The 12,632-nt window shown below is 50.7% G+C and overlaps 1 protein-coding gene across 1 annotated transcript in view; it reads left to right on the top strand.

Moving 5' to 3' along the window:
- Window positions 1-167: 167 nt before the first annotated feature.
- Window positions 168-12,632, top strand: part of LOC107107630 (carcinoembryonic antigen-related cell adhesion molecule 16-like) — a gene marked incomplete at its 3' end in the record, with an annotated part of 13,609 nt that continues 1,144 nt past the window's right edge. Inside the window, exons 1-2 of the mRNA XM_015407934.1 lie at window positions 168-243; window positions 9,523-9,879. Coding sequence (XP_015263420.1) covers window positions 168-243; window positions 9,523-9,879 — 433 coding nt within the window. The remainder of the gene's footprint in view (window positions 244-9,522; window positions 9,880-12,632) is intronic.

Below are 12,632 nucleotides of genomic sequence, written 5' to 3'. Positions count from 1 at the left end.
CCAACCAACCAACCCAACCCAGGCCGGCCTCCCCGAGGGAGGGGACGGGGCAGGGTCCGAGAAGGAGGCGGAGTCCCCACCCCGTCGGAGCACAGACGACGGGCGGGCTGCCGGAGCGCTGGAGGGCCCCTAGCGAGCGGACGGGCGGACGGAGCAGCAGCCCCGCGATGGGGAGGCAGGCGGAGGGGCCGCCTTGGGCGTCGCCGGGGCGGCTGAGCTCCTGGCAAGCGGCGCTGCTCGCAGGTGAGCCGGATCGGGACCCTGCGCGGGGAGGGAGGGGAGGGAGGGTGGGGGAGAGGCACCCCCCCAAGCAGTGTTCCCCCTAAGCTGAGTGAGTGTGAGCCAGCTCACCGTTTTTTAGCCTCCGGCTCACAGATTTTTGTCTCGGCTCGGGAAGGAGGGCTCCAGAGCGAACTAATTTATGCAGCAGCCAAATCGCTCGCTCACAACTTTCATGCCGGGAGCTCACCAAGTAGAATTTTTGCTCACATGCTACCTGGCATTACATTTTATGACACACGTGGTTAGGCCCAACAAGGTCTCATTTATGTCAGATCGGGCCCTCATAACAAATGAGTTCTCCCCGCGTCGGTCGCCCCTTTCGGAGTTTGACCTCTTCCCCGCAAGGGCAACCCTTCCCCGCCCCGTCGGGCTTCGCTTTCCAGGGCGGAAATGGGACTGGGATCCCACGGGAGTCCGCTTCGCTGTCCTCCCGGTGTGCCTTTGGCGGAAAGCGCCGTCAGGTCACGGCTGCCTCGTGGCCACCCCGCGTGGGGTGTTCAGGGCAGAGACCGACGGAGGGGGTTGTGGCCGTTGCTTGCCTCTGCCTGGACTTCTTTGGTGGTCCCCCATGTAAGAAGGAACCAGGGCTGAGCCTGCTTAGCTTCTGAGATTGGAAGAGATCGGGGGCGGAGACAGACAGAGGTGGTTTGCCCGTTGTCCTGCCTCTGTGTAGCGACCCTGGGCTTCCTTGCTGGTCTCCCATCCAAATACTAACCAGGGCTGACCCTGCTTAGCTTCTGAGATCAGACGAGATTGGGCTCGCTTGAGCTATCCCGGTCCGGGTGGAGACGGACAGGGGTGGTTTGTCGTTGCCTTCCTCTGCGTAGCAACCCTGGACTTCCTTGAAGGTCTCCCATCCAACTACTAACGGGCTGACCCTGCTTAGCTTCTGAGATCAGATGAGATCGGGCTAGCTTGAGCTATCCAGGTCTGGGTGGAGACAGACAGAGGTAGTTTGCCGTTGCTGAGCTATCCCAGTCCGGGTGGAGACAGATAGAAGGGGTTTGCCACTGCTTGCCTCTGCGTAGCGACCCTGGACTTCCTCGGTGGTCTCCCATCCAAGTACTAACCAGGGCTGACCCTGCTTAGCTTCTGAGATCAGATGAGATCGGGCTATCCTGAGCTATCCAGGTCGGGGCAGAGACAGAAAGAGGTGGTTTGCCTTGGCCTGCCTCTGCGTAGCAACCCTGGACTTCCTTGGTGGTCTCCCATCCAAGTACTAACCAGGGCTGACCCTGCTTAGCTTCTGAGATCAGACAAGATCGGGATAGCGGTCTGGGTGGAGACAGACAGAGGTGGTTTGCCATTGCTTGCCTCTGCATAGCAACCCTGGACTGCCTTGGTAGTCTCTCATGTAAGAACTAACCATGGCCGATCCTACTTAGCTTCTGAGATCAGACGAGATCGGGCTAGCCTGAGCTATGCAGGTCCGGGAGGAGACAGACAGAGGTGGTTTGCCGTTGCCTTCCTCTGCGTAGCAACCCTGGACTTCCTTGACGGTCTCCCATCCAAGTAATATCCAGGGCTGACCTTGCTCACCTTCGGAGATCTGATGAGCTTGGGGCCTAGCCAGGTCTTCAGCCTCGGGGAACCAGGTTCTCTGGATAATCCTTAAGCCCCTCCCCGGGAATAAGTACTATTACTAAGTAGGAATCTTGAACTGTTTTTGCTTGTGGGGGACTGTGGTGCGTAATGGTTACAGAGGACTGACCACTGCTATGACTTTGTGCGTGCCTGTACGGATCTGCCTCTGACGGTGTATGCCATAGGGAGGGTGAAAGTATTCTAATAATATTCTAAGGAAACCTTCTAATGACCCAAAGGCAGGCTTTTTCGTTAGGAGCTGCCCTGGGCTTCCAAGCTTAACGTTTGAGCTGTTCTGCTTTGGGGGACCGTGGGGGGCAATGCTCCCTCTAAGCTGTGGAGCCCTGTGAGCAAAAATTCTACTTTGTGAGCGACTGGCATTAAAGCTGTGAGCGAGCGATTTGGCTACCGCACAAATCAGTTTGTTCTGGAGCCGTCCTTCCCGAGCGAAGACAAAAATGTGTGAGCCGGAGGCTAAAAAACTGAGCTAGCTCACACTAACTCGGCTTAGTGGGAACACTGCTGGTGGGGTGTAATGGTTGGGGGGGGGCTGACTAATCCCTGCTGCTATCAACTTCGGTGCACCCTGCGGACCCAATTCTGGCTGCGTATTTCTTTGGCGGCTGAAAATAATTCTTATAAAATATTCTAATAACCTTGGACCAAGCTAGTCCGAATGTTGGAAGAGCCCTGATTTACGGATTGAATTATTTAGTAGCAGAACAAGCCAGGGGCATAAAGCAAAATTCCGTAGCCTAGAGTGACTCCTGAGAAACAGGCCACAGGCTGGAAGGAGATCGTAAAAGCAGCTTGAAAAGATGGAAAATGCCCCCCCCCCAAAAAAAAACCTACAGCACATGCAAGATGAAAAGAAAACTTTTGGCCTGGCAGCTAAAAAAAACGGGTCAGGGGGCTGGGTCAGTCTAAAGGTGTAGGGAGGGCACGCCAGAGGCAAAGGAATGGAGAAACCCCCAGGAACAGATTTCTTGTGCATGTCTTTAAAGGCGTAATAGCAGCGGGGTGGGGACCTTCTAGCAAAGGTATGATGTGGGCGGAAAGCGGTTTCACCCTCTTCTCCAGGGGCATTTCCCTAACCTCAATCCCCCTGTCTGCCCACCCCAATACGATTGGAAGGCAGAAAACGGAGCAGTAGCCATATGGTTTCCTTCTTCCGGCAAAGAGGGAGGAAGTATTTGCATGAAGCAGATGTCATGGCCGAAACGGTAACCTCTCCCCCTACTCAGGAATCATGGCTCTGGTTTGAAAGAGGACCCCTGAAACTGCTTTTAAAACATGAGAAGGGGGGAAGAGAAAAATCTGTGCATGCGACTCCCATGATCCTGCCTGAGTTGGCCCTTAGCTGATGATGATGAAGACGAAGAGATTGGATTTATACCCAAAGGTGTCTCAGAGCGGCTTACAAACTCCTTTCCCTTCCCCTCCACACAACAGACACCCTGTGAGGTGGGTGGGGCTGAGAGAACTCTGACACAAACTGCTCTTTTTCAAGGACAGCTGTGCCAGAGCTTGTGACTGACCCAAGGTCACATCAGCAGGTGCAAGCGGAGGAGTGGGGAATCAAACCCGGTTCTCCCAGATTAGAGTCCGCGCACTTAACCACTACACCAAACTGGCTCCGGCTTTCAAGCTGGAACGCTTTCGCTCCTTCCTTTCATCCGGCAAAGGAGAACCAGGAACTAAGGTCACCTTCTCCCAGGACAGGTGTGCCTCTAGATATTTATCCCCAACGGCACTGTGATTCTTCTTCAAGCCCCCTTGGGCTGTTGGCTCGGTTGCCAACTCCAAGTTGGGAAATTCCTAGAGATTTGAGGAAGGGCGCCTACAGACGGCAGAATTTGGAGCAGGAAGTCTCAGGGGGTAGCCCTGTTGGCCTGCGGTATAAAGAGCTGGATTCGAGTTCAGCAGCACCTTGGAGACCAACGAGAGTTCTGGGGTGTAAGCTTCCGAGAGACAAACGCTCCACCTTGGTGTGGTGGTTAAGAGCGCGCACTCTAATCTGGGAGAACCGGGCTTGATTCCCCACTCTTCCACATGCAGCTGCGGGTGTGACCTTGGGTCAGTCACAAGTTCTCTCAGAGCTGCTCTCTCAAGGGCAGTTCTCGGAAGAGTTTTAGAGCTCTCTCAGCCCCACCTACCTCACAGGGTGTCTGTTGTGGGGAGGGGAAGGGAAAGGAGATGGTAAGCCGCTCTGAGACTCCTTTGGGTAGTGAAGGGCGGGGTATAAATCCAATCTCTTCTTCTTCGTGAGGGAGGGAGCTCAACAGGGGTGGGACGCCACAGTCTCCGCTACCATTTCCTCCACTGGAACTGATCTCTGTAGTCTGGAGAGCAGGTGGAATTCCAGGAGGACTCCAGCCCCCACCTGGAGGTTGGCAGCCCTGGCTATCAGGCTGTGTCTTGATCCAGGCGAGGATGCTTCGGCCTCTTTGGAGCCACCAGTATATATAAAGATGGTGGTCTAAAGGAGTTAATTCAGGATCCCACCACAATTCAGGAATCCTGTCCGGAAGAACTCACATTTGTATAGGTAAAGGTAAAGGTTTCCCTTGCTCGAAAGCCAGTCGAATCCGACTCTAGGGTTGTGGTGCTCATCTCCGTTTCAAAGCCGAAGAGCCAGCGCTGTCTGAAGACGTTTCCGAGGTCATGTGGCCGGCATGACTAAACACCGAGGCGCACGGAACGCTGTTCCCTTCCCACAGAAGTGGTACCTATTTATCTACTTGCAATGTCTTGCTTTCGAACTGCTAGGTTGGCAGGAGCTGGAACTAGAGACGGGAGCTCACTCCGTCACGTGGCACACTCGGGTCTCGAACTGCTGAACTACTGACCTTCCACAGCCTGCAGTTCAGCGTCTTCACCACTTGTATACTTATCGGCAAATCTGTCCAGCAGATGAGCTGAAATCCCCGCTCCTCCCAATTCATTTTGGCCAAGTAAGATGCTAAGAATCACAGGAGCATGTCTGCAGGGAACTTCAGTTTTGAAGAAGGCCCATCTAAAACTGCCACACAGAAACTTATTTATTCAAAAAAATGACAATTTGGGATTAAAAGCTCTTCTTCAGAGATGTTTTCTTTGGCCCAGTTGTTTCCGGCAGCCACTGCGAGGGGGAAAGTGTGGTGTAAAGAAAGTGCATCTATAATTATAATATTAAAAGGAGGTATGGGTCTTTCCCATCTGCCTTGGGTAGGTAGGCATAACTCATCTATTATAATAATAAGAGTTTAGGACATGATGGCAAATCGGATGTACAGTTGAATGCGCGTAAAAATTCACAGTCGCAGGGGTCCCTCTAAGCTGAGTTAGTGTAAGCTAGCTCACATTTTTTTAGCCTCCGGCTCACGCATTTTTATCTTCGCTCAAGAAGGGATGGCTCCAGAGCAAACTAATTTACGCAGCAGCCAAATCTCTCACTCACAACTTTAATGTCAGTATAGCTCACAGAGTAGATTTTTTGCTCACAGGACTCCACAGCTTAGAGGGAACATTGGTCCAGAGGAAAGGCACCCTCTCCACAATGCATTGTGGAGAACGGGCTCTCCACAGCTCGTTTCGTAGAAAAAGAGCTAGGGGAACTCATTAGCATAACTCATTAGCATATGCCACACCCCCTGACATCAGGGGCCCTGCGGTGGACCTGCAAGGCCGGCGGGAGTGCAAGGAAGCCCCGCCAAGGCCCTCCCTGGCCCCAGGCAGGCAGGGGTGGGGAGAGGCGGGGAGGAAGCAACTTACCCTCCCTCTTCTCCTGCCTCCTCCTGGCTGAATGAGGGCCGGAAGCGGGGCTGACGGAAGCAGGGGGCGGGGCTTCGTCGTGTGCCCCACCCCCCGCACCTCACCCGGGGGAACTGCGATCCCCCCCCGTATCGACCTCTAGGGCTATGTATTTGAGTGCTGGGGTTGCCAACTGCATCTTGGGAAATTCCTGGAGATTGGGGGCAGCCTCTGGGGACGGCAGAGGGAGCTCGGCTGCGATGTGAGGCCAGAGAGTCCAACCTCTAACTCTGCCATTTTCTGTAGGGGAACGGAACTCTGTGGTCTGGAGTTGGGGTGTAAATCCAGGAGAACTCCATATATTGGTGACCCTATTGAGTGCACGTTTTGCATGCACTCGTCTGTCCTCTTTGCGGGGGAGTGAGTCAGGGACAGATTCGTTTTTTAAAAGCCCAGCTTTATTTTCTGACGCGTGATGCCCTCCACAGAAAGACAGATGCGGCCCAATATCCTGTCCACAGAATGGGATCTCCTCTACCGCTGTTCCTGCTTCTCACATGTCCGAGCCACTGTCTGACCCAGCTGTGGAGGGTCTGGCTACATCCCAGGCTAGCCCAGTGTCATCAGATCTCAGAAGCTAAGCAGGGTCGGCCCTGGTTAGTGCTTGGATGGGGGACAATCCAGGGTTGCACCAAGGAAATTCAGGGTTGCCCTGCAGAGGCAAGCAATGGCAAACTGCCTCTGAATGTCTCTTACCCCACAAGCTCCTTGAGGGGGTTGCCATAAATCGGCTGCGACTTGACGGCCGAAGAAGCACAAACACCATTATAGATTTGGTTCCATTTTGCGGGGGGAAACTTTCCTGCTTCTGCATCTCCCAGCTGAGAGACCGCATTTTCTGTGTGTTGAGTGCTGTTAAATCACTTCCGGCTTAGAGCGCCCCTATATGAATGAATGGGGAGCTGCGGTGGCTCAAGTGGATAAGACGCTGAACTGCAGGCTGTGGAAGGTTGGTAGTTCAGCAGTTCGAGACCCGTGTGCCGCGTGACGGAGTGAGCTCCCGTCTCTAGTTCCAGCTCCTGCCAACCTAGCGGTTTGAAAGCAAGACATTGCAAGTAGACAAATAGGTACCACTTCGGTGGGAAGGGAACAGCGTTCCGTGCACGGCCTTGGTGTTTAGTCATGCCGGCCACATGACCACGGAAACGTCTTCGGACAGCGCTGGCTCTTCGGCTTTGAAAAGGAGATGAGCACCGCAACCCTAGAGTCGGACTCTACTGGCTTTCGAGCAAGGGAACCTTTACCTTTATATGAATGAATATCCTCCTAACAGCCTTGCTCGGGTCTTGCAAACGAAGGGTTGTGGCTTCCATGGCGGAGCCGATCCATCTCCTGTTGGGTCTCCCTCTTTTCCTGCGGCCCTCTGACTTTTCCTGGCATGACTGTCTTTTCCACTGCCGCTTGTCTTCTTGCTTTGTGAGACCAAATTCTCCAGAGGCACAACTATATCTGTCATTTGAAAATCACTTGGAATATTCCAGCAGTGTGGATTTTTTACCCTGTGAATTCCTCCTCAGAAGGGTCTTGTTTACCTCCTAGTTTGATGTTTGCTGGGATTGACGTTTGCTGGGATCTCCAGGCTGGTTTGGCTGGAGATCCTGGAGGTTTTTTGTCATCTTCTGGGCATGGAGCAGGGGTCACTGGGGGTGTGGGGGGCACTGGTCCCTCTAAGCTGAGTTAGTGTGAGCTAGCTCACAGTCTTTTAGCCTCCAGCTCACACATTTTTGTCTTCGCTCAGGAAGGATGGTTCCCGAGCAAACTAATCTATGCAGTAGCCTAATCGCTTGCTCACAACTTTAATGCCAGTAGCTCACAAAGTAGAATTTTTGCTCACAGGACTCCACAGCTTAGAGGGAACATTGGTGGGGGGGTATTTGTGAGTCTCCTGCATTGAGCAGGGGGTTGGACTAGATGACCCTGGAGGTCCCTTCCAGCTCTATGATTCTATGTTGGCTGGACTTCTCGTTTTATAACGGAGGGCTCTCTTTACTGCTATTATTGCCATGTCTTCATGATTAATTCTGGCATTTAAACTGTTCAGTTTAATTGCAGTCAGCACGAATGGGGTGTTTTGTTTCATTCATTCACTTATTTGAAACATTTCTTTCCCGCCTTACCTTCTTGGACTCAAGGCAGCGAACGAGGTAGCGCACACAAAAGTAATAATTCCGCTAACAAAACTAAGGCCCCGGTCACACAGGCCGAATATTGTGTGGGGGGGGAGGCGTGGGTAATTGCCCCGGCGCAGTTTGATGCGCGAGTATGCGAATTATGCGATCCGACACACCGGCGGCACACCACAGGTCCTTCCCTCGGTGCCGGCGGGTAAACGAGGGACCGGAGGGGAATGCTGTGCGCTGGCGCGATCACACCACAGGTGTCTGGAGGCAGCCCGTGGCAAACGTTTACTAGTACCTTGGAGAGGTACTAGTTTTTTAAGGTGCATTGTCGGCAGTAAGCCACCGGTGCGCTCCACTTCCCAGATGTTGGGGTGTGATCGCGCCCGGATAATCCGCCCACCATCCCTGCCTCTCCCGCAGCAACCTTGCCGTGTGACCGGGGCCTTAAAACTGATTTCAGCACAGAATTTGCCAATTTAAAAGCATGCAGGCTGAAATCATGAGGTGATCGAGGACTTCTTGGTTTCAGAGGTCTGCAGTTTGCTGTGATCTCTAAAATCTGGATACGGAAGTCGGTTTCTTGCCCACAAACCAGGATTCTAAATATAGATCGGTGCTGGTTAGAAACCTGGATTGTGGTCCAGAATGTTGTCCAGGTGACTGTATGTTGATGTCACAGCAAATTGCAGTTAGATTTGAAGACTTCCAAAACCCAGAAGTCTTGAATTGTGCTCTTTGTGAAAGGGGAGGGAGGGAGAATGCAAGCCCCAGGAGAAGACAGGTTCATGGTCAAGTCCTGTTATATGTTTGCAATGTTTGTCTGCAACTCTGCAGCTTCGGTTTTCTTATGACCGGCAAAGAAGATGAATAGCTATCTTTAGAATCATAGAATCAACCCCCTGCACAATGCAGGAGATTCACTAGTACACCCCCAGTGACCCCTGTTCCACACCCAGAAGATGACAAGAAACCTCCAGGATCTCCGGCCAAACTGGCCTGGAGAAACATTGCTTCCTGACCCCAAAGTGTCAGATCAGCATTTCCCTGGGCGTGTAAGAAAGGGCCATGAGAACTAAGCACTGAGGCAACCCTGCCTGCCCTCCCTCTCACGATCTGCCTAACTTCACATTCACAGCCTCTCCGTAGAATGGCTTATTGATCTTCTTCAAGCCTGATTTCTCCCCAGGAACTAAAATGTCTAAACAGACGCTTTAATGCTTTGGTCACATAATGAGAAGACAAGAGTCGCTGGAAAGGACAGTCATGCTAGGAAAAGTGGAAGCAGGAAAAAGAGGAAGGCCCAATAGAAGACGGATTGTCTCTGTCAAGGAAGCCACAAAGACCCTCCACTTGCAAGACCTGAGCATGGCTGTTAATGGAAGAGGTCACCATAAGTCAGGAGTCGGGTTGCCAGCTCTGGGCTGGGAAATACCTGGAGATTTGGGGGGGGGGTGAAATCTGGGAAACGTGGGGTTTGAGGAGGGACCTCAGCTGGTCTCCCCTCCAAAGCAGCCATTTTCTGCTCGGGAACTGACCTCTATTATCTGGAGATCAGTTGTAATAGCTAGCGGGAGACCTCCAGGGCCCACCAAGAGGTTGGCAACTGTAGTTGGAATTGGCTTGATGGCACTTAACATACGCACAAGGTCTTCCCAAAAGAACAATCCCAAGTCTGGATGACTCTGTTGTTGTTGCCTAGTCAAAGCTTCTTTCTTTCTCTCTCTTTTCCCCCTCTCTCACTCAGCCACCATCCTGAGTTCTTGCTTCCGGCTCACCCAGGCCCAGGAGATTCCTGTTACGGTGGAACCAGCAAAGCCATTGGAAGGACAGGACGTCACTCTGACTCCAGAAGGAAAACCGACCTTTATTGCATGTGACTGGTATCGAGGAGAACAAGCTGAACCAAGTCGGATCTTTACGTATGTTCCATCATCACCTCCTGATCAGCAGAACGGTCCAGGCTTCACTGGGCGGGAGACTGGAGGCCCCGGCTGTTCCCTGCGCATCGGGAATCTGATGCTGAACGACACTGGAGACTATATTGTGTCAAAGATTGTGACTGGTAGTCGTGAAACGGGGCGTGTGCCTGTAGGAGTCTTGGGTATGGCTTGTTCACTATTTATTATATCTCATATATTTAACCACTTTTGTAATTCAGAGCAATCTCTCCTGCTCAGCCAAAGGAAGGAAGGAGGCCAGATAAACCTGATATCGGTACAAACATTTGTAAGAATAATTCCCCTAAAGGGGTCCATTTCCTAATCTACTGAGATATGGGAGATTCCCCATGAATTAATATGTTCCATTGTATTCACAGCCTATAATAGGCATATGAACGATTCAATGACTCCTTAAACCACGCATCGATACGCAGAACTAGTGGCAGAAAGGGTGGGGTTTCTCCCAGCATTCATTGCCAATTTGTGTCTGAAACGGGCATTCTAATACGCATGCAGGATTGCGAGAGCGAAACCCAAAGGTATTCATTTTTCCAGATGAATGGCCCTTCCTGCATCTGGTGTGGAAGCCGGTTTTAAACCAGATTTCTACATTGGACAGTTTGATTCAGTTATAGCTGTGAGACTTATTCTCACAAAAACATAAATTGATGTCCAAGAATCAAAGGAACATTGAAGCAGATGTGTGTATGATAAGTGACAGAAGAATGTGGATAGTATAGATCTTTGTGAGGTCTAGCATGTGTAGAAGCCTCCACTTTGTTGCCAAATTGTCCACCCTGGTTTTATTTTTATTTTCCCCTCTGGAATAAGTCTCTGTGGGATTGAAAATCCTGTCCTGGAACTAGAGAGAGCCAATTTACACATCCTTTGTGGTACAGATTTCTGTCCCTGCAGTGAGCTTTGAATCTACAGTGAAATGATCACATAGTTCACTGCATGCCCAAATGGCCAAATATTCTGCGACAAACAGAAATCCAGTGATTTGGATATGGGGCAAATCATCTTATGTAGTGTGGCCTCACAAGAGAGTCAAAGTTTTCCAAACACTCTGTTAACATCACTTGGAAGATCACACAAAGTTCACACAACCAAAGTGATAAATGAAGCAAGTTATGTGTTGACGTTGTCCCTAGTGGGCACTTTGGAATGGGGGGGCGGGGATGGCAGGTGCCATCACAAAATGGCTGCCATGGCGGGCAGCAGGGCTAATCACAAAATGGCTGCTGTGGATTGGCTCTTCGCTTTGAGGAAAAGATGCCATTTGTTTTCGGTTTGTAAAGAATGGGGCAGTTTTGTGCCTTCATGGCCACGCCTTGAGATTGTCAAGTGCAGAGAATAAGGAATTCTGTGTCTAAGGCGCAGCCATGGGTACACAGCTATCTGAGACAAGCTTGGTTTGCAGTCAGATGGTAGATAGGCATCCAAAATACCGTCACCCTTCAGATTTTAGATACGTGGGTACCAGGAAATACATTGATGGGCAGTATGGTACCCATGGGTACCATTTTGAGGTTTGCTGTGCCACAGTCTTGAAGCTTTTCTGTGAATACTTTGGCACGCACTACAAAGCTCCTCCCCAAAAGAGGTGTGAAATTGCCTGCTAAGCTGCAAATTGTAGCTATGATATAGCAGAGTTCCTCACTCTGGTAGAGACTGTGACGACCCTACTATAAGTCAGCCAGTATATCGGACAGGAGTTTTGAGGAGCGTTAAGGGTGCACACTTGGGAAACAGATTTGATCTTTGGGGTACAATCCACCAGAAAGTATCCCTACATCAGACATATTGAAATTAGTCGGAGTTGTGCAAGAGAATTATCCCTATGAAAATCTTGATCATTTTTTTACAGTTGTATGGGAGAACTTCCCTATCAAGTTGCACCCTTATGTTGATTGTTTGAAGAGTATTCCATTGGATTTTCTCCTTCAGGTCTTGACCTGACCTTAGGAAACAGAAGTTCTGTATTTATATCCTAAAGCGATCATAGTACAGTTTGCTGGCTTGGCAACTGAAGAGAGCATGGTTGAATGTGCGTGGATGTTTTGGTTGCACGCAACAGGTACCGATATCCTCGTGTGTACCTGCTGCAGCAGTCCATCATTCAACAATATTTTTCTGTCTTACTGCCTTGTTCTGGTTTTTGGTATTTGTATTGGCACAGTCTGGATTCTGACATGCAGAAAGTGTGTGTTTGGGAGTGAAATTTTGTGCAACCAGTGGAGATGTGGGGTATCTAAATAAGGTTTTAAAAAGTGATTTCAGAAGCTGTAGGGAATCATACGTGTGAGAACCGGTCTTTGGGGAATGTTACCCTTGGAAGTGTATCACTTGATTTCTCATTGCTGTATGGAGGAACGCTTGGTGACGTTGTAGCTAAACGTGCTAACTGGTTTGGTCAAGATTTGAGATGTGTTTGAAGTGAAGCTCTCTGTGGTATCTGTGGGCTCACTCACTTAATGCATGTCAAAAAGTCAGAGATGCACACATCTGAACTAGACCAAAACATTCTCAGGTTGAGGTGTGCCTCTGAACGGAGTTTGTTTGTATTGTTTGATGGCTGCTACACCTGAGCATTGCTTATCTGTTCAAGCTGAAAGAGGTGTTTCTGTAATCAACTCTCGGTTTATCAATTTATTGGCAATATGCGCCCACCGATTCTGGCAGATGAAGGCATGTGATGTTCCAGCGATATGGTGGTCTCGTCGTACATCATGAGATCCTCCAGAGATCCATTATTTCTCCATAGTTGGGCTGTGTTCTACCTCTGAGAGCCAGTGTGGTATAGTGGTTAAGAGTGGTGGACTCTAATCAAGAGAACTAGGTTTGGTTCCCCACTCTTCCACATGAAGCCTACCGGGTGACCTTGGGCAAGTCACAGTTCTCTCAAAACTCT

Source organism: Gekko japonicus, unplaced genomic scaffold (genome assembly GCF_001447785.1).
Source record: "Gekko japonicus isolate JY-2015 unplaced genomic scaffold, Gekko_japonicus_V1.1 scaffold5309, whole genome shotgun sequence".
Classification (NCBI taxonomy): domain Eukaryota; kingdom Metazoa; phylum Chordata; class Lepidosauria; order Squamata; family Gekkonidae; genus Gekko; species Gekko japonicus.
Note: the sequence above shows the minus strand (reverse complement) of the source record. Positions and strands in the feature narration are given on the sequence as shown.